Here is a 27,384-nt window from a genome sequence, read left to right on the forward strand (position 1 = left end):
AGTGCTCTATCACTTGAGCCACAGCACAACTTCTGGCTTTTTCTGAGTAGTTGATTGGAGATTAAGATTCTCACAGGCTCTCCTGCCCAGGCTGGCTTCAAACTGCTATCTTCGAATTTTAGCTTCCTGAGTAGCTAAGATTACAGGCATGAGCCACCAGTGCCTGGATTCAAATATTAGTTGGATTTTCTTGCTTACATTTGGGTCACTGAGGATCTCTGAGATATGAATAACTGTAGGATGGGGAACATGAACTTTATTACACTAATTTTACAGAGCTTTTATTTATTTATTTTTGATCCAGTCGTGGGGCCTGAACTCTGGGCCTGGGCACTGTCCCTCAGCTCTTCAGCTCAAGACTAGCCCTCTACCAGTGGAGCCACAGCACCACTTCCAGCTTTTTTCTTTTTGCTTATGTGGTGCTGAGGAATCGAACCCAGGGCCTCATGCATGCAAGGCAAGCACTCTACCACTGAGCCACCTTCCCAGCCCCTTACAGAGCTTTTAATTCCTTTGATCTAGCTGAAACTTAGTTAACTCAAGGCCCAGACCTTATTATGATTTATTTTCTTACTCCTGACTTTTTTCACATCATTTAGATTTATTAGCTGGGAGCCAGTGGCTCAAGCCTGTAACCCTAGCTACTCAGGAGGCTGAGATGTGAGAATCTCAGTTCAATGCCAGCCTGGGCAGGGAAAGTTCATGAGACTCTCATCTCCAATTAACCACTTAAAAACAGGAAGTGGGGCTGCGGATCAAAGTGGTAGAGTGCTAACCTAGAGCAAAAAGAGCTCAGGGAAAGCATTCAGGCCTTGAGTTCAAAGCCCCATGATGAACATATCCCCCACTCCCCCGCAATAACTTATTTATTTCATAAAGCTTTGGGCTATAAATTTCAGACTCACAGGGGCCCATGTTGGAATGTGGCTGTAGAAAGGCGATCTACTGGAATTCTAAGCCATACAAGCAACCACGCCACCAGCCCCCTCCACCCCCCCACCCCCCTGTGTCAGAGATGGAGGTGATTCTTTGCTAACTTTGAAATGTCTTGGGAAATGATCACCCCGTACATCCCTCCCCCATCCTTATCCTGCTCCAGCCACAGATGAAGTCTTCATCACTGCAGTGCCACCTTGAGGCAAACTCCACACTCACCTGTCTGTCGCTACAGGCAGAGCCGTGCGGTTAAACTCCCACGTGATGGCGGCAGGAGGGTTGGATGAAATCTTGCAGGCAAATCGAGCAACTCCGCCTTCGTGAGCCTTGGTGGACACCGGCTGAACTTCAAATGCAGAAATAGCTACAGGACAAAACATGACCAGTCTAACATGAGCACTGTATCAGCCCAACATACAGAACCAGTATTACTGGTACTTCTGTACTGAGGTGTATGGTCTGAACTTCAAAAACTGCTGTGCATCAGAGGAAAGGAAAATAAAGACAAAGTAGTCAGGTAAAAACCCTGGATTTGATTTTTAAAATTTTTACCCATCATGAAGCTTGAAACTTAGGGCCTGGGCACTGTCCCTGAGCTGTTTTGCTCAAGGAGAGAGCTTTACCACTTTGAGCTCCACTTCCAGTTTTCTGGTGGTTAACTGGGAGATGAGTCTCATGGACTTCCCTGCCTGGGCTGGCTTTGAACCAGGAGCCTCTGATCTCAGCCTCTTGAGTAGCTAGGAGTACAGGTGTGAGCCACCAGTACCCAGCTGGAAACAGGTTTTGAATTAGCTTTTATGTTGCTTTTGGCTGGTACTAAGGATTGAATTCAAGGCCGCATGCTTGACCACTTGAGCATTGTCCATAATGCTTTTTGGTTTGTTTTTCACATTTTGGTTCAGGATGGCCTAAGACTTCCTAAGATCTTCCTACCTCCACCTTCCAAATAATTGGGATTACAGGTATGCCCTGCAAATTAGACATCAAACTCAGCCTTGAATTAGCTTTTGAAGACTCTACTGTGCTTGGATAAAATATAAAAACAAAGTATTCCAGATAAGAGGAATACCATGAATACACACACACACACACACACACACACACACACGCACGCACGCGCGTGCAGCTTGTTGGACGCTCATACCTACAATCCTAACTAGGAAGGAGGCCAAGCCCTGAGGCATCACTGATCAGTCAGACCAGGCAGAAAAATATGACATTTTATCTCCAATAAACCAGCAAAATGCTGGACTGTAGGTGTGGTTCAAGTGGTTAAATGTGCTAGCCATGATCCAGAATGCAAGAGTATGAGGTCCTGAGTTCCGGTACCAGTAATACATGCATGCATGCATACATAAATATATACATAGCAGAAGCATATGCGCATACATGCATGTGTATATGTGCATATGTATAGATAACTGTATTGCTTACAGGTAAGTATATATGTGGCATATGTGCATGTAAGTGTATATAATTTTAATCAAAATTGAAAGGTTAGCCAGGAGCTGGTGGCTCAGGCCTGTAATCCTAGCTACTCAGGAGGCTGAGATAGGGCTGGGAAGGTTGCTCAGTGGTAGAGTGCTTGCCTTGCATACATGAGGCCCTGGGTTCGATTCCTCAGCACCACATAAGCAGAAAAAGCTGGAAGTGGTGCTGTGGCTCAAGTGGTAGAGTGCTAGCCTTGAGCTGAAGAGCTGAGGGACAGTGCCCAGGCCCAGAGTTCAGGTCCCACAACCAACAAAAAAAAAAAAAAAAGGAGGCTGAGATCTGAGGACAGGAAAGGCCATGAGACTCTTATCTCCAACGAACCACTTAAAAACCAGAAATGGTGCTGTAGCTCAAAGTGGTAGAGCACTAGCCTTGAGCAAAAAGATCTCAGAGACAGTACCTAGGCCCTGAGTTCAAGCTCCACAACTGACTGAATGAATAAATACTAGAAAGTTTGGAAACGCTCGTGCTATGAGTCTTACACTTTTCTCCAGGCAAGCATTGCTTTTCCTATTTGGATCCCTCCTGTCTCTTTCTGAGAACGGACCCCAGAGCCCTTGCAACATGCAACCTAGCAGGCAGTGTCTCTGCCACCAACACTGTGCTCCTTTTTTAAAGTAGAGTGCTTAAGCTCGGAAACTGAATGTGTTCTTCACAGTGGATGCTTGTGTCCGAGGACATTTCAGTCCACCGATGCTCGTGAGCACTGACAGACTCTGCACGGATTTAGTGGCCAGCACCTCAGGCTCTCTGCACCGCCGCTCCCAGTGGCTTCCTGAGGTGGACTTTGGTGCTGCAGTGGGGTTGGATTTTTACAAGTCCACAGGCTCCTTGTGAAACCTGATCTCCTTCCTCCCTCCACTGCGCCAATGTAAACCAGAGCCCACCAGCACCGGGGGGAAAGGAGTCGTTAAGAGGCCAAGGCCCTCAAAGGCAGGCAAGAAACAGGATCTCCAGAAGCAGGCCGTGCCCCCCCCCCCCCCGCCCCGCAACCTCACAAACACAATAAATGTAAGTGCCTATTTTATTTGTGACTTCCGCCTCTTCGTCGGGCCACTTAATCATTTGCTTCTATGATTTACAGTCCAAAAAAAAAAACACCAAAAAAACAAAAATCAGAAACCAAACCTATAAAAGCCACTTAGATGCAAATATTCTCCAACATTACTTGATCTGAAACTAACAGGTCAGCGCACTGTACACTGAAAAGAACACATGACTAATGAAACTCACACGCCAAGATCAGGGAGCAGTAAACTCATTTACTAAACGTTAATATTAACATGCCATCCACGTGGCTATGAGGTTGCAACGAATAAGAGATTTAATGCATTCTTTTATTTAATTAATGTACTTGATCATTATTAGAAAGGTGATATACATACAGAGGGATCACAGTGACAAGAATCAGGTCATTTCCTTTCGTTCAGTGTCTTCTGCTCCTCCCATCGCCACCCACCAGCCCAGCTCACTCTCATCCACGTCCATGCACTTTTTCACCTTCTTTGCCTCAAGTTCTGTCCCCTCCCCCAACCCTCCTGAAGATATAAATATGAATGGATCATACATGAAGGAGAGAATCATCAAATAATAAAACTTAAAATAAGAGATCTCGTTTCCATATCTTGGAGCTGTTTTCAAGATGTGTGTGTGTATATACATATATATATATATACATATACATACACACAACTTTATATAAATATAGAGGCACACAGACATTCGGCCTTTTTGTTTCTCTCCTAAGAGTATATCCTCTTTGGTCTCACTGTGTATGAGTACCTAGAATCCTGCATAATTCATTATATCCCAGTGCCTTTTAGGTCTATTTCCACATATCAGAGAGAAATTAATGCATGATTTTAAAACCCATTTGTAGTCAAACACGGATGGCTCAAGCGTGTAATTCTAAGCTACTCAAGAGGCTGCGGTCTGAGGACAGAGATTGGAAGGCAAGCCAGGCAGGAAAGTCTGTGAGTCTCTTCTTATCCCCTGTTAACCAGCCAAATGCCAAAAGGGAAGCTATGGATCAAAGTGGTAGATGGAAGAAGTTAAGGGACAGAGTCCAGCTCCTGAATTCAAGCCTCAGCACCAGCACCCCCCCCAAAATAAAGGTATAAAGAATCTATAATGACATAGCACCCCATAGGAAAAATCTTACTTTCCCTTTTTCAATGACATATACAATATTCTTATACTGAAGTAACTCAGTATCTTAAAGCAGGGTTCAAGCCACAGGGCTTCTATCCTTACAGTTCAGGCCCTGAGGACAGGCCCCGCCGCCACCCCCACCCCACCCCCATCCAGGGGAATGCTGACCCGCAGGACATGTGGCCAACAGTCACGTCTCCACACCTCAGCCCTCTTTCCCCAGACTCTCAAGAGTCTCCGATTGGGCGGCTCTGGGGAAATTCTTAACCAGTCTGGGTCTTAACTGGGATTCGCAAAGGCCCACAATTTTAGAGTTCACTTTTTAAGTTTTACACATACTGATTCAAAGTTAATTTCGTTAGGTATTCTTTGCGCTCACATTTCTTTGGGCCTTTCAAGCCCACGTTCTGCCTTTATCTACTGCAAACACAGTTTAACAACCTGCCTCAATCAGATCTGATCCGCCTGTTTGGGTCTTGGGTGTGAAGACAGCCTGGTAACTGCACAGGAAGGAAGCCCAAGAGATCTGGTCCCATCTGTCAGTCAAAGTTTCAGGAGGATAAAAACCAACCAGAGACACACCGCCAGCGGGACTTCCAACTCACTGCATCCTTCGGTCAGAGCGAGAAGATACCAGTTCCCCTACCTGGTCACCTTCTGCCACTTTCCTTCCAATGCACACTCAGCAAAGGAACAAGTGTCATTTTCTTGGCATCAATCTCCTTAAAACGTCCACCAAAGAGCCCAAGACCAAGACATCAGTAGCAATGTCCTTAAGATCAAAAGCCACGGTGCTTCAACACTGAATGTCTACCGGTATGAGAGGAACTCATCTTTAGTGATGGTGCCAATGTGTTTGGGAGGAAACGAAGAAGACTACCAGTGATGGCAAATGAGTCCAAATTTCCTAGCATGAAACATTTTCAGCATCAGTATGATGCTGTACCTTTGCACTGAATATTGATAGATGATTGACAGATGATAAGATGATTGGTAGACAGATAAATGATCAATGATCACTGACAGACTGATAGATAACTGATGGCTGTTACATGACAGGTAATTGATAGATTGATGATAGAAGATATATAATGGGCAGATGATTGATACAGAAGATAATTGATCAGTCACTGATAGACAAATGATAGATGATTGCTAGGTAGATAATTGATAATTGACAGATATAGGCAGATTAGGTAGATAGATAGACAGACAGATGGGTCCCCCTTAAATTATTACTAGGAATCCCTTAAATTCTTTCTCATCTGGTGTCATATCTGCCTCTCCATGTCCTTTACAATCTGGTCCTGAGAAGCTACTGAACTGTCTTGTCATCCCCTTGTTACTGCTGATCTCCTACGCCCCCTTTGTGCCCACTGTGAGCACAGGCGATGCTAACGAGAGCACTGGGCTTCCACTGGAACTTGGATGTTGGCAGCAGCTGCCACATCCGCTTTGGGACTTTATCCACTTCACCCTTCTTGCGGTGCTGAAGGAGAGTCAGGGACCAGTGTGGCACGGGTTCATGTGCCAAACGAAGCGCCTTTGTTTTTGCAGTTCGTGGGGAGATCAGGTACAAGAAAGACCTCACTCACCCCCAGGCCAAATAAAGACCAGCAGCCTGCCAGTAAGAAAGCTCTACAAAATTAAGTTCTCTATAATCCTTAAACCGCCATAAAATTACCACCACCATTTCTTCACTTCCTTCCTTGAGCTGATAAAATGAAAGCCAACCACAATTCACTTTGCTTTGTAACTTTTCCAACCGCTTCTTCACCTTGAGTTCAAATTTCTTCTTTTTTTTTTTTTAAGCCAAGTAAGTGCCAGTGGCTCAGCCTGTGATCTTAGCTCTTCAGGAGGCTGAGATCCGAGAATCGGAGCCCCAGAACTGGCACACAAAAATATTTATCATTTCAGAATAATCCTTCCATACACATGATAGACAGACTCATAATCCAGACAGAATCCTGAGTCTGAGGGTCAGATCTATTCTCAGTTTGAAAGACATTCTCAACTGGGGATTCTCCTCTTCTCCGATGATCAATCTTTCAGTCACAGTGTGAGATCACGCTGAGGCACTTATCAGGCCTCTCTGAAGGCAAAACCGAGCCAGAAACAGCACAGAACCGACACACAGAGGAAAGCCATGTGCACCTGTTCAACTCATGTGGCTCCTATGAATTCAGGGGAAGGAGAAAGAGTCCCTGCTTTGTCTGTCCCAAGACCACTTCCCTCCAGCACCCTGCCAAGTGATTGCCAGGACCAACAATGGCCTAGACAGTCTGGGTTGTCATTCCAGAAGGAATTCGTTTTGGGACCGGGGCCACAGTGCAGCAGCGATGTCCCTCCCAGCATGGCCTGCAGATACAACAATCAAGACAGTGCAAAGAAGATGGACATCAAGCAGTGCACAGGACTACGTCGACCACAGCCACTTGTGCTGGCACGAACACTCTTGTCAAGACATTTAAAACCAATTCAAGAACTTCCGTGTAGGAAATAATATGATGATTAAGTTTACAGCATTGTTCTCCATCTAACTTCATGTGTGTATGTATACACATAACACAAACACAACCCAGAAACCCACAAAACAGGAAGTGGCACTATGGCTCAAGTGGTAAAGCGCTCGACATGAACTGAAGAACACAGGGACAGTGCCCAAGCCCACAGTTCAAGCCCCAGGACCGACCAAAAAAACAAACAACAAAACCCCACAAAACATACACTACAACACCCAACATACATACAAACACAAAGATGTACACGACACATAAATACACAGAACAGCCACACCAAATATACATAAAGGTACAAAATACAAAACCACTAAACATACACAAACACTTGCATAGACACAAGTACATCCATATGCAAATGCACAAACACACCCCCACACGCAAACATACAATGTTGCTTTCGCGGATTATAGATTCTGGCTTTTTCAGAGCCCAAAAGGCCTGGTTTGTCTCTTCTTTCCCACGTAATAACCAGATCCTCAGAGGATACTGGGTCAATATAATTTATTAAAATGTATGCAATAATAATTTATTACGCCAATTAAATAGTCTCCACATGACATTCAATTCACACGCGAGAATCCATCACCAGGAAATGTCGAAGCGCTAATTTAATGTCATCTTTTTCACCTTGCAGCTGTTAGAGGCATGCCAGGTTTTATGCTTGTTTGTTTGTTTCGTGGTACTAAGATTGACTATAGGATCACTGGCCTACAATCCCAGACTTTTTTTTTTTAATTAAGTTTTTTACTGTGAAAATACTGTACAAAGGGGCCAGACTTTTTTTTTTTTTTTTAAGACAGGGTCCTGTGAAGTTGCCTAGGCTGAGCGTTTGCTCCTCCTGACTCCCAAAAAGCCATGCGTGCAGACATGTACCAGCATTCCCAGCTGCGACCAAGACGATTTAATCAAAATTAAAATTCTGTATTCCTAGCAAATGACCTGCTAAGTACATGAAACAATGACTTCTGAACTATCTGTCTACACCATAACAAGTCATTACAGTTAATTATAATCACAATTATATTGTAAGTAATATTGTAGTTTTTTGTTTTTTTGTTTGCTTTTTTTTTTTTTTTTACTGTTTTGTCTTTGCTTTTAGTACAGAGGATCAAACCTAGGATTCAAAAGAGGCTTACCTATAGAATTTGTAAGTACCTACAATGGTTTGCAGATTGGCTTAGCTTATATGCATTTTTCTTTAAAAATCAATAGGAAACGGGAAGTGGAGCTGTGGCTAAAGAGGTAGAGCGCTCGCCTTGAGCTGAAGAGCTGAGGGGCAGCACCCAGGCCCAGAGTTCAAGCCCCACATCTGACAAGGTACTGGTGGCTCATGCCAGTAATCCCAGCTATTCAGGAGGCTGAGATCTGAGTCCCAGGTCCAAGCCAGCCTAGGCAGGAAAGGCCTGGAGACTCTTATCTCCAATTAACCACCAGAAAACCAGAAGTGATGCTGTGGCTCAAAGTAGAAGAGCACTACCTAGCATTAGCAAAAGAGCTCAGGGACAGCACTTACTTAGACCCTGAGTTCAAGCCCCACAACCAACAAAAAAAGAGACAGACAGACAGACAGACCAACCGACCACTGGAGCCAAGTGCTGGTGACTAATGCATGTAATCCTAGCTACTCAAGAAGCTGAGTTCTGGGCTGGGAAGGTGGCTCAGTGGTAGAGCGCTTGCCTTGCATGCCTGAGGCCCTGGCTTCCATTCCTCAGCACCACATAAGCAAAAAGAAAAAAAAAGCCGGAAGTGGCGCTGTGGCTCTAGTGGTAGAGCGCTAGCCTTGAGCTGAAGAGCTGAGGGACAGCACCCAGGCCCAGAGTTCAGGCCCCATGACTGGACCCCAAAAAAAAAGAAGCTGAGTTCTGAGGATCTTGGTTCAAAGCTAACCTGGGCAGAAAAGTCCATGAGACTCATTTTTTTTTGGGGGGGGGGGGGTCCAGTCGTGGGCCTGACCTCTGGGCCTGGGCACTGTCCCTCAGCTCTTCAGCTCAAGGCTAGCGCTCTACCACTTGAGCCACAGTGCCACTTCCAGCTTTTTTCTTATGTGGTGCTGAGGAATCGAACCCAGGGCCTCATGCATGCAAGGCAAGCACTCTACCACTAAGCCACCTTCCCAGCCCTCATGAGACTCTTATCTCCAATTAACTTCCAAAAGCTGGAAGTAGAGCTGTAGCTCAAAAGGTGGAGTGCTAGCCTTGAGCAAAAAAAAGATCAAGGACAGTGCCCAGGCTGGCCCTGAGTTCAAGCCCAGGAACAGCATAAAGGGAGGGAGGGACAGGCAGAGGAATGGAGGGAGGGATGGAAGGAGAGGGGGAAGGAAGGAAGGAAGGAAGGAAGGAAGGAAGGAAGGAAGGAAGGAAGGAAGGAAGGAAGGAAGGAAGGAAGGGAGTGCGATGTAAGGACTGGGGTCCATTTTACACCTGACATAACCACACAGCTGGCACCTTGCCACCCCACACTCATGCCCACCACGGCCAACCACTTTAATTTGGAGAAGAAAGCGTGAAAGACCAAAGTCCTCTCAGCACTGGACCCATAATTCAGTCTCTGCAACAGTTTCCATTTTCCTGAGCCTTTCTGGATGCAACCCAAATAAATATGTGCCTTTACTGACCACCTGCGCCACTTCCACGCCCAGCTTCTGTGCTGTTTAACTGGAGAGTCGGATTTCGCAGACTTTTCTGTGTGGACTGGAACTGAGATGCTGAGATCTCATCCTCCAGAGAGAGGGCGTGAGGTGGCGAGTATGTGGGAGACTGAGCCGTTTGGAACGTGAAGGACATCACACCAAGCCTTCACACTACTAACAGTGTTTACAACCACAGGAAACCCCTAATCCCTTTTTCCTTCAAACAAGAGATAAATAGCTTTGGTTTCGGATCACACAATCCAGGGTCCACAGGAATTAGCATATTCAAAGATCCGCCCCCCTCCAGTATCAAAGGTCAAACTAGAGGTCAGCAGAGAATATAAAACCAGTTTTAAGACCCAAAGGGCTAATCTTTAAGCCAAAAAAAGGGAGTGAAAAAGACTTCATAAGAAACGTAACTACTCTTGGCTTGGTGTGTTGATAAGCAGGTAATTCCAGGAAGGAGAAAGCTGAAAGAACTTTTAGTGCTTTTTTTTTCTTTCTTTTGTCAGTTGTGGGGCCTGGGCGCTGTCCCTCAGCTCTTCAGCTCAAGGCTAGCACTCTACTACTTGAGCCACAGCACCACTTCCGGCTTTTGCTGCTTATGTGGTGCTGAGGACTCAAACCCAGGGGCTCACGCATGCAAGGCAAGCACTCTACCATTGAGCCACCTTCCCAGCCCAACATTTACTTTTTTATGAAGTGACCCAAGATGGCAGCGCTGATGGTAGAGCTAACGTATGCAGTCAGCACAGCCATCATCCTGCTCAAGGAGCAGTTAATGTTTCCTAACCTCCAGGTTGCTTTAACTTCTTTGAGTGGATCCACCCTACATCCCCAACTCTAATTTCTAGCATCATGGGCTGGTGCCTACTAACCTTTCTGGGCTACCTACACCTCCCACCTCTGAAATGTCATTTCCCTTCACAAACCAGCCCTACTACCACCTCTCCGCCTCCCACTTGAAGACTCACGGGGAAGTATATAGTGGTGAAGGGCCAGGCTGTGTAAGGTTGAAGTTACTGTGGCAATCCAGGTCAAAGCTATACAGCTGCTTATCAGACTACTTCCTCTTTTCTAAAAAAAAAAAAAAACTCAAAACTTTGTGTTGTTGTTGTTGCTGGTCGTGGAGCTTGAACTCAAGGCCTGGGCACTGTCCCTATGCTCTTTTACTCAAGTGCTCTACCACTTTGAGCCACAGCACCATTTCCGATTTTCTAGTGGTTAACTAGAGATACACGTCCCACACTTTCCTGCCCAGGCTGGCTACAAACCAAGACCTCCTGAGTAGCTAGGATTGCAGGCGTGAGCCATCTGTGCTCAGCAAACTTTACAGAACAAAAAGCTGGAACAGGCAAGTAAGTAGTTCACACCTGCAATCAGAGTTGGCTGGGAGGTGAGGACAGGAGGATCATGATCTGGGGCCAACCTGAGCAAAAAGTTAATGAGTTCCCATCTCAACCAATAAAACTTTGGGCATGGTAGTACATGTCGGTCATCCCATCCACTCAAGAATAATAAGAGTATTGTACAGGACAGCCTGGACATAATCTGAGGTCCAAATACCACAAAGAGAGAGAGAAAAAAAAGGCAGAAATCATATCACATAAACAATTCTAGGTACTCAACTAAACGTACTTTGTTGCACAACTGTGTCTGGCTCACTGGTTGGTTTTCTTACAGTGCTGGGTTCTTGAACCCCGGGCCTCACCCATGCTAGGCACAGAGCTCCACCTGCAGCAATAATTATCTAGGTATGTGCTGCTTTCTCCCACAAACCTATCACAGAGGTCCCAGAAAGTGCTCATCAACCAACACTTTCTCAAGACCTAGCCAAATAGGCTTTGAATAAATACTTGGAGAAATAAATAACTGTACTAAGTGAGAAAAAAAATAAAAAGCTAAATGTGTAATTCTCAGCCAACCAATAAGGATTTAGCTTCTATAAGATGCCAAGACAGTGCTCTGGTGGGAGACCACAATGGCAACCAACAAAACTGAGAAGTCCCCTTGATGGGAGCGATCCTAGACAAAGGGAGAAATAGGAAACTTGCTGTGTTGGGATGAATGCCAAAAACTAAACTGAACAGATCCAGGAACTTATGGAAAGGGCGGTAAATTTTCAGAGATTAGACAAGTAAATGTGTTGTTGTTATTGTTGTTGTTGTTTGTTTGTTTTTTGGGGGGGTCCAGTCGTGGGGCCTGAACTCTGGGCCTGGGCGCTGTCCCTCAGCTCTTCAGCTCAAGGCTAGCGCTCTGCCACTGGAGCCACAGCGCCACTTCCGGCTTTTTTCATTTTGCTTATGTGGTGCTGAGGAATCGAACCCAGGGCCTCAGGCATGCAAGGCACGCGCTCTACCACTGAGCCATCTTCCCAGCCCCAATTTTTTTTTTGTTGTTGTTGTTCTGTTGTTTTTGTTTTTATTGGTCGTGGGGCTTGAACTCTGGGGCCTGGGAGCTCTCCCTCAGCTTTTCAGCTCAAGACAAGCACTCTACCACTTGGGCCACAGCACCACTTCTAGTTTTCTGGTGGTTTAGTGGAGATAAGAGTCTCACAGACTTTCCTGCCTAGGCTGGCTTTGAAGCCTGATCCTCAGATCTCAGCCTCCTGAGTAGCTAGGATTATAGGCATGAGCCACCAGCGCCTGGCTTAGACATGTAAATTCTAGAGTAAGTGTGCATTCTTGTCAGAGCCGGTGCACACATCTGTAATCTAGCTTACTCAGGAGGCTGAGATCTGAGGATCACGGTTCAAAGCCAGACAAGGCAGGAAAGTCTGTGAGACTCTTACCTCCAATTAGACACCAGAAACCTGGAAGTGGAGATGTGGCTCAAAGTGTAGAGCACTAACCTTGAGCCAAAAAAAAAAAATTGGAACAGCATTCAGGACCTGAGTTCAAGCCCCAGGACCCCTTTCCCCTCCACACACACACACAAAATGCACAACCAAAGGAAAAGAAAATTAAACTCCACAAAACCACTTCACTCAATTCATTTCTTTCCTTATATGATCACAAATTTCAAAAATATGCGAAATCTTTGGGGTAAGGATATTTGCAGGCTTTGAAGAAATCATTTCCCACCACTGAGGTGACTTTAATGGTTTAGACACTCTCCTGGCATTACTGAAGTTTTTTCCTAATTAAAATTATGTTAAAGACACTACTAAGTCAGACTAAGAGTGTGACTTTCCCGAAACACTTAAAAAGTTAATTCCCTTTTATTGAGAGAACAGCAAACACATTCAACTGGTAAAACTCACTTAAGAAAAGCTGTGATCCCTTGTAAAAAAGAATGAAATTGCCGACATCAAAGCATTTTTTTCCTATTATACATCCACAATGAGGTCAATATTTTAATCTGAGTTACTTTAAATCCAATCACAGGGACTCAAGTTAATTCAGTTTGAAAGCTGGGGGGAAATTAAACCTTATCATTCCTAATAGGAATTAGTGAGGTTGAGTGACCAGTAAAGTCTGTTTCTATTAAAACACAATACAGGAGCAAAATTCTCATGATGCAGTCATAACTACTGTGTGAAAAATACTGGGTCAAAATAAAGTAGTCAATAATCAGAATACATTATTATCAACCACCCCAACATGTGTTTGTCATTTCTATTCGTCATATACCAATTTTCAAAGCAGTATTACCATTGTGAATGTCTACTCCCAGCCAAAATGATCTTTTTCCCCCCCTAGAATCTTAAAAGTAGTATCTGGGCTTAATCCCCAGCACCAAAAAAAAAAAAAAAAAGTACTAAGGGAGATGTGGTAGCACTCGCCTACTATAGCACAAAGAAGGCCTGGGCAACCTGGTGAGATCAGATCTTAAGAAAAGATAAGGACTCAAACCTAATTTTTAAATCAAACTTCTCTCACAATACTTGAAAAACAGTAAATAGTACATTTATCAGAAAATGCAGCATATCTCTCCCTCTTCCCCTCCCCCCCCCACACCACATACACATCTAAGTAAGACAGACCCCAGTGCCTGTGGTTTTATTTGCCTGTAATCCTAGCTACTCAAGAAGTTGATATCAGGCCAAGGGACAGTGGTTCATCATGCCTGTAATCCTAGCTACTCAGGAAGCTGAGATCTGAGGATTGAATTTTGAAGCCATCTCTGGCAGGCAAGTTGGTGAGACTCTTTATCTCCAGTGAACCACAAAAAGCTAAAGTGGAGCTGTAGCTCAAGTGGTAGAGCATCAATCTTGAGCAAAGAAGTTAAGGGATAGCACCCAGGAGCTGAGTTCAAGCCCCAGGCCTAGCAAAAAAAAAAAAGTTGACATCTGAAGCCTAAGGTTCCAAGCCAGCCCAGGCAGAAAAACTTAAGACTCTTATCTCCAAAAGAACCAGCAAAAAGTAGGGCTGAATGCATAGCTGACATAGTACAACGCCAGCTGAACATACTGCCAGAGATAGAGACAGAGAGACAGAGGGTCAGAGAGAAGACAGAAACAGCTTCCTCGGTCCTACTTGGAAAGGAATATTCAACTACCTGTGGAAATGTCACTGATTCCCCCCAGAGGTGACTCTGATCCTCACAGCATCTCCAGTCACCACATCTGGGGGCTCTACCGGGGTGGAGGCCAAGGATGCAGTCACATACCACACAATGCCCAGCACAGACTTTACAACCAACGATTATATAATATAAATGTGTAATTTATACCCAGAAACTGGGGGAAGGGAGAACACTGGTGGAGCAGAAGATAAAATTCTGGTTAGTAAGTTCAGAGTACTACCAAAGGTGACAGGACACCAAGGGGGCATTTTGTAGTATTATTCCAAATCAATATGATATATTTAATGTAGTCTGTAGCTGGGTGTCAGTGGCTCACATCTGTAATCCTAGCTAGTCAGGAGGCTGAGATCTGAGGATCACAGTTCAGAGCCAGCCCGGGCAGGAAAGTCTGTGAGACTCTTATCTCCAATTAACCACCAGAAAACAGGAAGAGGTGCTGTGGCTCAAAGTGGTAGAGCACTAGCCTTGAGCTGAGGGGTAACACCCAGGCCCAGAGTTCAAGCCCCATGACCAACAAAAGTCACTTTTCCAGATAAATAAAAATTTACAACAGTGTCCTAATGTAAATTTTACAAACCTTTGCATAAATCTAAAAACTAAATCCAGTGAGGACACAAGCAAGATCCCTACACAAGGACTTCATTTCCCAAGAGCCCCTTAATTAATCTACTCAGCAAAAATGAAAATATACCAACTCAGAGAAGGACAAACCCTCTAGAAACTAAAGCCAATCATTTTAAATTCATGCCTTCTGCTAATTCTACAAGAACCTAGCTTTTCAAGATTCATCCAAAGCAGTTTCTAAAAACCAGAGGTTTAAAAAAAAAAAAGCAAGGAATGTGAAAGTCAGGAAAGAATTTGTCAGATTAGTGTCAGAGCCCTTTGTAAGGGTGATGCCTTCATCCCTTACTCCTCTCTCTCTCTCTCTCTCTCTCTCTCTCTCTCTCTCTCTCTCTCTCTCTGCAATTCCCTTGGCTTCAACATTACAGCCCAAGACAATGCAGTTCATTTTTACCTTTTTTCTGAATACCAATACCACTGTAGTCAATTATGTATTAAAGGCTCACTCTGCATCCAGTACCATGCTAAGGAAACTGCAAATATTGCTTCAATTATTACAACTGTATCTTTTTCTTCCTTACTTACAAAAATTGAAGTGATGATTTTTTTGGGGGGGGAGGCGTATTGATCTTAGGGCTTGAACTTGGGGCCTGAGTGCTGTCCCTGAGCTCCTCTGCTCAAGGCTAGCACTCTAATCACTCTGAGCCACAGCAAAACTTCCAGTTTTCAGATAGTTAATTGAAGATAAGAGATTCACACAGACTTTCCTGCCCTGGGTTGGCTTCAAACTGTGATCCTCAGTTCTCAGCCTTCCTGAGTAGCTAGGATTACAGGTTGGGAATGTGGTTTAGTATTAGAGTGCTTGCTTAGCATGCATGAAACCTTGGGTTCAATTTCTCAGTACCACATAGACTGAAAAAGCCAGAAGTGGCACTGTGGCTTAAGTGATAGAATGCTAGCCTTGAGCAATAGAAACTCAGGGACAATGCCCAGGCCCTGGGTTCAAGCTCCATAACTGGCAAAAAAAAAAAACAGAACAAAACAGGTAACCTGGAGTGCATCTGATTTACTAACAGAAACAGCCCTTTAATAAAGCCTTGTGAAAAAGACTGGCTTTCAGCTACTCTCTGAGCTGGCTCTGCACTGCCTCAATAGGCCAGCTGTTAAATTCAGGAGCAGCCTGACAACAAATCCTTGGGCAAACAACTCCTGGGAGTGAGTACAGTTTCTTTACAATCCTCACAGTTGGCAAAACAAGCCAATGTATCTACACATTTGAAAGAAAAATCTAACTCTTGCGAGCACTGGATCCATCTTAAAAGAAAAATCTAACTCTTGTGAGCACTGGATCCATCTTACAAAACAAAACAAACAAACAACAGTCCATAACACTGAAAGGAGCTGAGACGTGTTGGGACTACAGGTTTTGGGGCTGAGAGAGGACCGACCCTCAACTCCACCAATGTTCCACTTCCCCAAGATTATCTGGCGCCTGAGGAGCAGACTATTTAAAAACCAAATCAACCTGGAAGAACTGCTCATTCAACTTATACCCCTTGAATTGCACACATCTGAGATAGTCTGTTTTAACTTTAAACATACTACTTTTGAAACACACCTTATCTTTGATTTTTTTTTTTTCTTGGCTTCCCCACAAAGCATCAACTCGGCTTTTATCTAGCATTGGCAGATTGGTCCTCTTTAAATATCTCAGTTGTGTCTACCTCTATTTTTTTTCCAAACTCAAAGGACTCTTATTGAAGTGAATTAGGGCTGCTAACTGCCAGACCCCTGACTTGAAGACCTCCGTCCTTTCCAGCAACGACAAATCTCTACAAACCGGTGACACCCTGTTGTAAAATTTTCCCTATCACTTTGGGCCTCGGGTGCCACTTCTGGTTTTCTAGTTAAGTTGGTCTAAGAGTCTCATGGACTTTCCCAGCCTGGGCTGGCTTCAAACAGTGATCCTCAGCCTCCTGAGTAGCTATGATTACAGGCAGGAGCCACCGGCACCCGCCGCTTTTAAGGTTTTTTTTTAAATGTAGTTTAACTTCACCTTTCAAAATCAACTTTGCACTATATTACAGATTATTACATATATGTATATTCCATATATGTATATATATTCCATATGTATGTATATATACTAATAGAACAGTTCACTAATCCCACACAAAATTTTTCATTTTAATTTAAACTGAAGTGATACATATTTCTTTTTAAGGACTTTGAGCGTCTATTACCCATCATTCCTTTTGACTTGTTTATTTTTTGTGGGGGAGGGATAGGCAGCAGTATGATTTGAACTTTGTGGCCCCCAGGTTGCTAGGCAGGCACCCTCCGGCTGAGCCACACCTCCACCCTACACACATTATTTTTATTAGCATCAATTAGCTATACCAGGAGGTTTCATTTTGATATTTTCTTCATAAAAAACAATCTATAGGCTATAAAGAGAAATTATTTTTGCTACCGAGTTATAGAAAGGTACTCCTTAAACAACTTCACTGATGACAAACTGAGTAAAACCGGGGAAAAAAAATCATGCAGTTAGAATCATCCCTAGGACCTTCCAACTTCAAATAAACATCACAATCATAAAAAACCTGAGAAATACAGGCCAGTTTTTATATTCTCTTTCTTTTTATCCAAAGACTTCAATTTCCACCTTTTATGGAAAGGAAACAAGTAACTAGCTTCCGGTTCAATCTGTGGCCACAGCCAGGCTTTTACACCTCTGAGAATGCAGCCAGCCCCCCTGGAGCCTGCTTGTGCCATACTGATGCTTTCCCTGGAAAGTCATCTTAGCTCAACATGCAAAACTAAAGAAGTCATCAAGATGCCCCCAGGTTCTTACTCCTGAAATATTTAAGCTAAACTGTTTCTAAGAGTACCCCGGAAGGTGAAATTTTTAATTAAAACTTTGAACAGTTTCTCTGTTCTTACCATTATACGCACTTTTTAAAAAAGGGCCTCTCACATTACTCCTCTGATGATATGAAAATATAAAATGACCAAATTGTTATCAATAAAATAAAGTTATATATTACTTTTAACGCTGTATTTTCCTTTAAAAATGGGATGCCTTCACACAACTAAGTTTTGAGGAATTCTTTCCTGCCTGCATGAACCCCAGGGAAGTTAGGCCTCCAGGCCTTTAGAGGAGGGGACCTTGTCCTGGCTGTCACCTCCCCTCCCCACAGCCCCCCAACTCTGATGTGCTTCGGAGATAAGGCCACAGAGAGACACTTAAGGAAAAGGCCTGTTCACATTTGAATTTCTGCATTCCTCAAGAACAATTCCTGGCAATAACCAACTTCGCAGCAGAGCTACATGAAAGCTTTGGCCAATGAATGAGGGTCATGTGCTCTTTATCACAGGGTAAACCTCATCCCGGCCAGTTTCTAACCTTTTAACCCTGTGAATTCCTAATTTACACATGAATAATGGAATTCTTGCCCAGAGTGCAACTTTCAGCCTCTGGTTCCTAAGTTTAGAAAGGAAGACTTGATTGCCTAAGGTTTAAAAAAAAAAAAAAAATAGTAAAACACACAGAAGAAAGTTTACAATGTCAGGCAAGCACTAACTACACTGTTAGAATCTTAAAAAGTAAAGAGGTCTGTTTTGCTTATAAAGATAAAGTGGGCATATGTGGGCCCCGCTGTTATCAAGAACCAGGAGAAATAGCTTAAAAACAACAACAAGAGAATGTCCATTTCATGCCTGTTCTTTTGCTGTTTACTCCCATAATCTCTCTACGCCCAGCCCAGGAAAATGTCATCGGAGCTCCCTTTATCAGACAGTGCGTCTTAGATAACAGAACTCACTTGTTCAGCTCAGGACTTTAAGAAATTTCGTTACATCTATCGAAAATCGCCACTATGCACTTCTTACTTTTAAATATGTGGTATGGACATGGTTTTTCCTAGGATAATACCTCTCAGGATTAAATGTGTGTCTATCAGCGTGGTCTCATACTGTTATAGTCTCTGGAACAGGGAGATAAATATTCTACACCCAGTTCACTTGAGTTTTCCATGGATAATAAGAAAAATGACCTCTCTGCTCATACACACTGAAATGATTTTATACCTAATTGGGTATTATTGATAATTTTATAAAGATACAAAAATCTGAAGCCAGGAGCCGCTGGCTCATGCCTGTAATCCTAAACTACCCAGAAGGGTAAAATCTGAGGATCATGGTTCAAAGCCAGCCCAGGCAGAAAAGTCCATGAGATTCTTTTTTTTTTTTCTTTTTTTTGGTGGTGGTCTTGGGGCTTGAACTCAGGGCCTGGGTGCTGTCCCTAAGCCTCTTTGTGCTCAAGGCTAGTGCTCTGCCACTTGAGCCATAACACCACTTCCAGCTTTTGCTGAGTAGTTTGTTTGTTTGTTTGTTTGTTTTGGGGGGGGGTCTGGTCGTGGGGCCTGAACTCTGGGCCTCGGTGCTATCCCTCAGCTCTTCAGCTCAAGGCAAGCACTCTACCACTTTAGCCACAGTGCCACTTCTGGCTTTTTTTTCTTCTGTTTATGCAGTGCTGAGGAATCGAACCCAGGGCCTCATGCATGTAAGGCAAGCTCTCTACCACTGAGCCACCTTCCCAGCCCCTCTGAGTAGTTTTTATTGGAGGTAAGATCCCAGACTTTTCTGCCTAGGCTACCTTTGAACTGCGATCCTTAGATCTCAGCCTCCTCAGTAACTAGGATTATAGGCATGAGGGCACCAGGCTAGCCATGACTCTCTGACCTCCAACTGACCACCAGAAAGCCAGAAGTGGTGCTGTGGCTCTCAAAGTGGTAGAGCACTAACAATGAGAAAAAGCGCTCAGGGAAAGTGCTCAGACCCAGAGTTCAAACCCTATCACCACTGACCTTCTCCCTCCCACCCCACCCCCCAAAAAAAAACAAACCCTAAAAGTATTTAAAAGCTAGTATTTAGTTAGGTTAGCATTTACTTGGTTAGTTTTTGGATGCTATGGATTGAAGCTAGAGGCTGTGTCCACCCAGGATCTCTGCAATACAGGGGAGGCTGAGCTCTGCACTGAGCCCCAAAGATTAACCTATCTCACACCTTTCAGATTTTATTTATGAACTGACAAGCTGTGTGTGTTGCCCAAGTGTTTTGGGGTGATTCTGTTGTGTGATTCTCAAGAGGTCCAGGACCCCATGGTGGGGTCTTATCCACTGATCCCCACACATCCCTCCATTTCCCCCTTCCTCCCCCCCCCAAAAAAAGTTACACAGCCGGCGCTGGTGGCTCACGCCTGTAATCCTAGCTACTCAGGAGGCTGAGATCTGAGGATCTCGGTTCAAAGCCAGCCTGGGCAGGAAAGACTGTGAGACTCCTATCTCCAATAAACCACCAGAAAACCAGAAGTGGCGCTGTAGCTCAAGTGGTAGAGCGCTTGCCTTGAGCTGAAGAGCTGAGGGACAGCGCCCAGGCCCAGAGTTCAAGCCCCATGACCGACAAAAAAAAAAAAAAAAGGTTCACAAGTCACACTTCCTGGGTATGAACACATAAAAGTCCACAAATCTGCAAAGGTCAAAACCTGGATTCCTACAGAATAATTTCACGCTCAACAGAAATTACATGAACAGAACTTAAGAATAAAAAGCAAGGGGCTAGGAAGGTGGCTCAGTGGTAGAGCGCTTGCCTTGCATGCATGAGGCCCTGGGTTCCATTCCTCAGCACCACAGAAGCAGAAAAAGCCAGAAGTGGCGCTGTGGCTCAAGTGATAGAGAGCTAGCCTTGAACTGAAGAGCTCAGGGACAGCGCCCAGGCCCTGAGTTCAGGCCCCATGACCTATCCCCCCAAAAAAGAATAAAAAGCAAGATAATGTACAGGAACAACAACAACAAAAAGAAACATCACTACTTGGGGGGAGGGGGGGAAGGAGAGAACATCACAGACTAAAACACAAAAAAAAGACAAAAAGATAAAAAAGGAGGAAAGGTTTATAAGGAACCCCAGTTAATCAAGCTAGATTTACAAACATCTCTAATTTTTTTTTGACATTTCAACATGAAAACACTGCTGCGTGCAATGTACTTTCTACAAATGCAATCAACTACTAACACGAGGGTGCCATAAATATGGTCATGCTCAGTAGTGAAATTCCAATCATGGGCCTGAAACCACTACCGGAAGGTTATCTGCCTTTATTACAACCGCTCCCTCTTCCAAACCAATAACTGGTAAGGACAGTGTAAAACTCTGCTTTTTGTGCGCTGTCTGCCGCACAAAACTACACTGCCTGTAAGACCATCAGAAAGTTGGTCTTCGTGGAATTTGACGGGGTACCTGTTTGATCACCTGAAGAGGTCGGAGGTCTCTAGGGAAGCAGATGCCCTCCCTGACCCAGACCCATCCCAATTCTCCAGGTATCAGGTCAACTACTAAGCAGGCCATGCATCACTTGGACAAATGGTTGCTATGATGGGGTGGTTAATACAAAGGAAATCATTAGACAGCAAACTTTATGACAACAGGGGGAGGCGGGGAGGGGCAGCAGATCTGGTTTAAGTCCATTAAGACAGAATATGGAAATGGCCTTAATCTCTCTCTCCCAGCAGGAAAAGGCTAGGAAGACTTCAAAGGCTTGAGAGTTACTGACCAATGCCCTCTCTTACAATTAAAAAGCAACCAGGGTGATCTAAAAGCAGCTGGAGAAAAGGAAGGTTGGAGTGGAAGATTTAGCACTCAGAAGCCATCGGAGGAGGAGCGCAGAGTGGGTCTTGGCGCTGGCTTTCGTTCAGTTACAAACTCTGTCAGAACAACTCTTGCCCCCCGGGGGCAAAACATTGTTATGTTGCAAAACATCCTCGTTTCATAAATTCATATTTATATAAAGCCCCCTCTCCAGGGTATATTTTGCTACAGGTTTGAAAGCTAATTTGACCTCTGTTTTCAATCAATCATTGGAACGGATGTTTTTGTGGGGTTTTTTGCTCGGCATGCCTGTTCGCGGTGACTATTATTATCTCTAGCAAAATTCTTAGCATCAACTATTATCTCCAATAAAGTACTTAAGTGTTACGGATGACTTTCAGGGCTATGTTTTTTGGTGTAACGATACTGGGGCTTGACTTCAGGGGCCTGGGTAGGGTTATTATACTCCAAAGAAAAGCCGCAAAATGTCACCTCGAAAAGTTGCCAACAACTAAGAACTCAAAAAACACTTACTTGACAGGGCCAGATGCGCTTTTTGACTAAGAATGGCTCCATATTTGTTCATGGCCAAGCACTGATAAAATCCCTCATCTGTCGGCTCTCCTCGCCGGCCTTCAGCCTCACGGATGTACAAGGAGCCGTTAGAAAGAACCTGGATCCGTTTACTTTCAGACACTTTTACTCCATTTTTCAACCACGTGACCTTAATAGGAACATCTCCGTGGGCGTGGCAATCGAGAAGGAGGGAGTCTTTTCTTGTGACAGTTATATCCTGGGGCTCTTTTATAAAAAAGAGTTCGCTAAAAGACCACACTCCTGAAAAAGGAGAGAGAAAGAACGTCATGTCCAGATTGTAGGCAAAGTTGTAAAACACACTGTTGTAAAACACATATCCAGGGGATAACACCAAACCAACCATAGCTGCTAGCTTAGAACACCGTCATCAACCTGGCTCTTCATTTCAGCCACGCTTTTCAAAGAGTCAGTGAAATTACCACTTCCAAATATATACAACATGTAACATGTACAGCAGATTACAGCCTGCTATCTATGTATACTGTATTACAGAGAACCAATTAAAAGCACAGGGAAGAGTTCAATAATGTCTACTCCTCCTAAGAATTCTGTTTTCAAGTTCTCTGCTAGCAATTCAGACAAGCTGTTCTCTACTTTTACAAGCTTGTCAAAAAGATCTTGAACAGGGTAAGTCGTAAACCTCTAATTTTACAAGAAATCATTAGCAAAAGTCCGACTCTGTGAACAAGCAAGTTTATTTCCTAGTCCCTTGAAGTGTTTTGGGGACCTCCTACACCTCCTTCTTTGGGAAATACCCGTTTGTCTTTTGTGGCAAGTTACAAGTTTGCATTTTTCTATCTTCCCTCTTCATCCCCCCCACTCCACACTCCACTACCACCACTTTTTTTCCCCCTCAGCTGGGATTCAGTCTCCTGTCCTTGAAAGAAATCCATTTACTTAATTTCTACAGAGCCAGCTAGGTATTTAAAGGACAAACAATAGACTCTGAAAAGTTGGTCACTCTGGCTGCTTGTACTCAGTGGGTGACTGGAATAGGAAAACTTTTATTTCACTTTTTTTTTTTTTAAGAATCACCAACTGTTGGGGGGGGAAAATGCGTGACGAATGGATCCTTACTGTCTAATAGGGATAGGAGATTGCTTAATCAACCACTACACGTTTTTATCGGAGCAGAGGAAATGCTTGATACTAAGCACAATGTCACAGGCCCCTGCCAGGAGGGAAAAAAAAAAAAAAAAGCATCACCCATGACCCAACTTGTGCATTTGGAGCAAAAGCCATCTTTAAGTCTTTGATTCTGAGAGGCAGGGGTTGTGCTGGGGGAGGGGAAGGGGCTCATCTTCCTCCTGAGTCCTTGGGAATTCCTGATGACAAATCCCCAGGAAAGATTTCTCAAGGTTCGGATCAAGCCTTCCCCTTCATGTACAGAGGGGGGTGGGGGTGGGGGGGAGGGACTGGGGGGTGACCAGATCCACCCAAACAGCCCAGCTCCAGGCAGGCCACTCTCCAAGACACCCCCATTGTGTGCGTCCACCCCAGACTTTGATCCTTTTCTCTTGCTAACTGGAAGTCACTCCTCCAGGAGGGGGGTTGGGGGAGAAGGAGGGAGGGAGGGGAGGCAACTTGTAAATAAATAAAATAACCCATTTCCCCCTTAACACCCCTTTTCCCACCCTCCCTACCACCCCTCCCAGCAGGAAAGAAATATGAAGCCCGGGGTGGGGAGGGGGGTGGTGGTAATGCTGGGTAGGTTCAGGCTGGTCCTCCTAGCTCATCGAGATCTTCTGAGGGTCAAGAGTTCGAAGCCAGCCCCGAGGGAGGAGGAAAAGTCCTGTGAGATTCTTATCTCTAATGAACCAAACCCCCCCCCCACCACCACCAAAACAACAAAAAGTCACCAGTGGAGCTGTGGTTCCCACGGTAGAGCGAGCGCTAAGGCTTCAGAAAAAAGAAGGAAAAAAATCATCCTCTCAGAGGCAGCTCTCAGGCCCTGAGTTCGAGCCCCGGAACCGACAAATACACACACACAGTTGCACACACACGTGCATGCACACTCACACACTTGCACGCACGTGCACGCACATGCACACGCGCACACACTTGCTCACACACATGCACACGCACACACTTGCTCACACACATGCACACGCACACACTTGCTCACACGCACACACAGTTGCGCGTGCACACGCACGCACCCCCACCTCCAACCCCGCCCGCAAACAAGACCATGTCATCCAAGTTGCTGCTGAGCTTAACTTGAGAGATTTCGGGGACCCTCGGGCCGTGTGCGCCACCCCCCTTTCCTGCCCCCCCAGATTCAGGAGCGCCCTCCCAAGCTCCCCCCCACACCCCCGATTCCTGCAGAGGCCGGTGCTGAGTGCACAGTCCCCGCTTCTCCCCCAGCCCGGGAGCGCGGGGACCCCGGGCCGAGCCCGCCCGGCGCGCGCGGCACCGACACAATATAAATAAAGCCACGTGCGGGCGCGGGGCGCGGGCCGGGCGCGGGGCGCGCGGACAATGGGGAGGCGAGCGGACGGCGCGGCCCCCACGGCCGCGCGGGGCGCGGAGGCCGGCGGGGCCCGCGTCTCCCCGCGTCTCCCCGCCCCGTCAGACCCCGCGCGCCGGCGCTCACCTGGAAGGCAGCCGAGCAGCAGCAGCAGCGGCGGCGGCCGCCGCAGGCGCGGCGCGGCGCGGGGCGGCATCCCGGCGGGGCCCCGCGGCCGCACGGCGGGCGCCATCAGCGGCGGCGCGGCGCGGGCATGCTCCGGGGTGGCCCGCGCCCCCGGGTCCGCACGCCGCGCTCCCGCCGCCGGGGAGACGGGGTGGGGGGGGGAGGCGCTGCCCGCGGCCGCGCGGCGGGGCTGGGGGGGGCTGCGGGCTCGAGGCTCGGGGCGCGGGCGGCGGACGGCGCGGGGCCCCGGGTCCGGCGTGGCGGCGGCGGCGGAGTGGACAGCGCGGCCGGGGGACTACTTTCTACATCTGGGCCCTGGGGTCGGGCGCGGAGGGACACGCCGGGAGGAGGGGCGGGGGGTGGGGGGCGGCGGGGTCGCGGCCCGGGGAGTGGGGAGGGCGGGAGGGGAGGGGGGGGAGGGGAGGGGCCGCCCCGCCGGACAATGCACCTGGGGGTCAGGCCCGGGCGGAGGGGCTCCGGCCCAGGCCCCGCCCCCTGGCCTCCCGCGCGCCGCCGTCGTGGAGGACGGAGCCACAAAGGCCGAGCATCCGGGCCTGGGCCACATCTCCACCCCCCCCCCTCCCCTCCCCAACTTGCCATTCCCCGGGGCCCCCCTCCTCCTTCCCCCTGAGGGCCCTCTCCCTCCTCCCCTCCCCCTGGGGTCCCCTCCCCCTGGGGCTCCCAGGCTCCTTTCCCCAGGGCCCTCTCCCCTTTCCCTCCTCCCCTCCTCCAGAAGTTTAGGATCCTGCCCTGAGGGAGGAGGGGAGGGGTGAGGAGAGACTTGGCCAGGACAGGGGCTTCCCTCCCTCCCCCAGCGGAAGGACCCTTCCCCACCCCCCCTTTTTTTGGAGGGTGCTAGACCTGGGTCTTCATGCTCTCACTTGGCTTTTTTGGGGGGAGGGGGAGCTCAAGGCTGGTCACAGCTCCTCCAGCTTTTTGGGGTAGTTTATGGGAGGTAAGAATCTCACACTTTTTTTGGGGGGGGGGGTCCAGTCATGGGGTCTGAACTCTGGCCCTGGGCGCTGTCCCTCAGCTCTTCGGCTCAAGGCTAGCGCTCTACCACTTGAGCCACAGTGCCACTTCTGACTTTTTGCTTATGTGATGCTGAGGAATCGAACCCAGGGCCTCATGCATGCAAAGCAAGCTCTCTAACACTGAGCCACCTTCTCAGCCCAGAATCTCACACATTTTTGTGCCCCATTATCACCACCACCACCACCACCACCACCACCACCCCCCCCACACGCACACACACCAGGTTGGTTTTGAACCATCATCCTCAGATCTCTGCCTCCTGAGTAGCTAGGATTACAGGGGTGAGTCACTGGGAGAGATTTGTCAGTGTGACTGGTGACTTCACCCAAATGATAAGCCACACACACACGTCCACATGCACATATTTGGGGACAAAGTTTGTCTACCCTGATTCCATCAGATACAGCACTGAATTTAAAAAAAATTTTTAAAGCTACACAGAGAGGCCTGAGTCAGGTTTGCCTGGTGGCTCATGCTCTTGTAATCCTAGCTATTCAGGAGGCTGAGATCTGAGGATGATGGTTGGAAACCACTGGAGAGAGGGGAGGTGGGGGGCGGGGGAGGATGTTAGGAAAATTGTGAGACTCTCAGCTCCAATTTAAAAAAAAAAAAAGTGGCTGAAGTGGTTGAGAAAAAAAGCCAAGAGAATTCAAGGCTCTGAGTCCAAACCCTAGTACTAGCATGTGCACATGCACACACGTGCTCACACACACACACACACACACACACGGCCTGAAATGAACAATTACCTCTGGAGGGAGACGTTTTATTATCTCTTCCTCGAGTTACTGAAGTTCCTTAATTTGTAAGAACTAGACACACAAAAGGCCCTGGAAGGACCAGATGAGTAAAGGGGGGGACAGGGGGGCCCTAGAATCTCAGCTTGCTCTGATGCACTCAGCTTTAATAGGTCCTGCAGGTAGGTGTTAGGTGGACCAGAGAGATGCCAAAGCTGTTCACCAGTTCCTAAAATGAGTTAAGGCTAACAGGAAGAGTTGAAACACTCATTTAAAAGGTGGTCTTTATATACAACTACTTAAAGACAATACTAAAATGAATAAAATGAAAAGTGGTATCCCATTGCCTGATGCACTTAGCTTTTGCTAAACGAATGCTGCCGACAGAAATGTCACTAAGACCTCAGACCAGATGAACAGCCTTGGGTATGTTCCAGAAGTCATCCTGTGAAGGAGGGGCGTGGGGGACCGGCAGCCTGCTAGGACTGGCTTCCCCTGATGAGTTACTAGAAAACTTTGTCTGCTTCATGATTTTCAACTGACATAATACACATAACATAGCAATACCCTCGGCTATGTTGCTTCCAAACCAGCCTTCTAGATTAGGTCAGGCTGAACTATTTCTAGGCATCAGAATAAAGGTTCATGGGAAGGTGGGGACAAGCTTAGGGTAAGAAAATGAAACAGCAAGGCTGTTTTAAATAGGTGCTGATTCCAATTTACAGAAAATAACACACTGCTGCTGTTCAACTAGGTTGTGTGTGTGTGTGTGTGTGTGTGAGAGAGAGAGAGAGAGAGAGAGAGAGAGAGAGATGAAGCTTGAACTCAGGACCTGGGCACTGTCTCTGAGCTCTTTTTTGCTGAAGACTAGCACTCTACCACTTTGAGCCATAGCGCCACCTGCAGCCTTTCCTT

At 46.3% G+C, this 27,384-nt stretch overlaps 1 protein-coding gene across 1 annotated transcript in view; it reads right to left on the reverse strand.

Annotated features, from left to right (window-relative positions):
- The window catches only part of Prtg (protogenin), a gene marked incomplete at its 5' end in the record, with an annotated part of 68,626 nt that extends 43,934 nt beyond the window's left edge, over positions 1-24,692 (reverse strand). Inside the window, 3 exons of the mRNA XM_042687601.1 lie at positions 1,156-1,300; positions 22,000-22,302; positions 24,659-24,692. Coding sequence (XP_042543535.1) covers positions 1,156-1,300; positions 22,000-22,302; positions 24,659-24,692 — 482 coding nt within the window. The remainder of the gene's footprint in view (positions 1-1,155; positions 1,301-21,999; positions 22,303-24,658) is intronic.
- Between the last annotated feature and the right edge of the window lie 2,692 nt (positions 24,693-27,384).

Source organism: Dipodomys spectabilis, unplaced genomic scaffold (genome assembly GCF_019054845.1).
Source record: "Dipodomys spectabilis isolate Male_0828 unplaced genomic scaffold, ASM1905484v1 ptg000108l, whole genome shotgun sequence".
In the NCBI taxonomy this organism is placed as follows: domain Eukaryota; kingdom Metazoa; phylum Chordata; class Mammalia; order Rodentia; family Heteromyidae; genus Dipodomys; species Dipodomys spectabilis.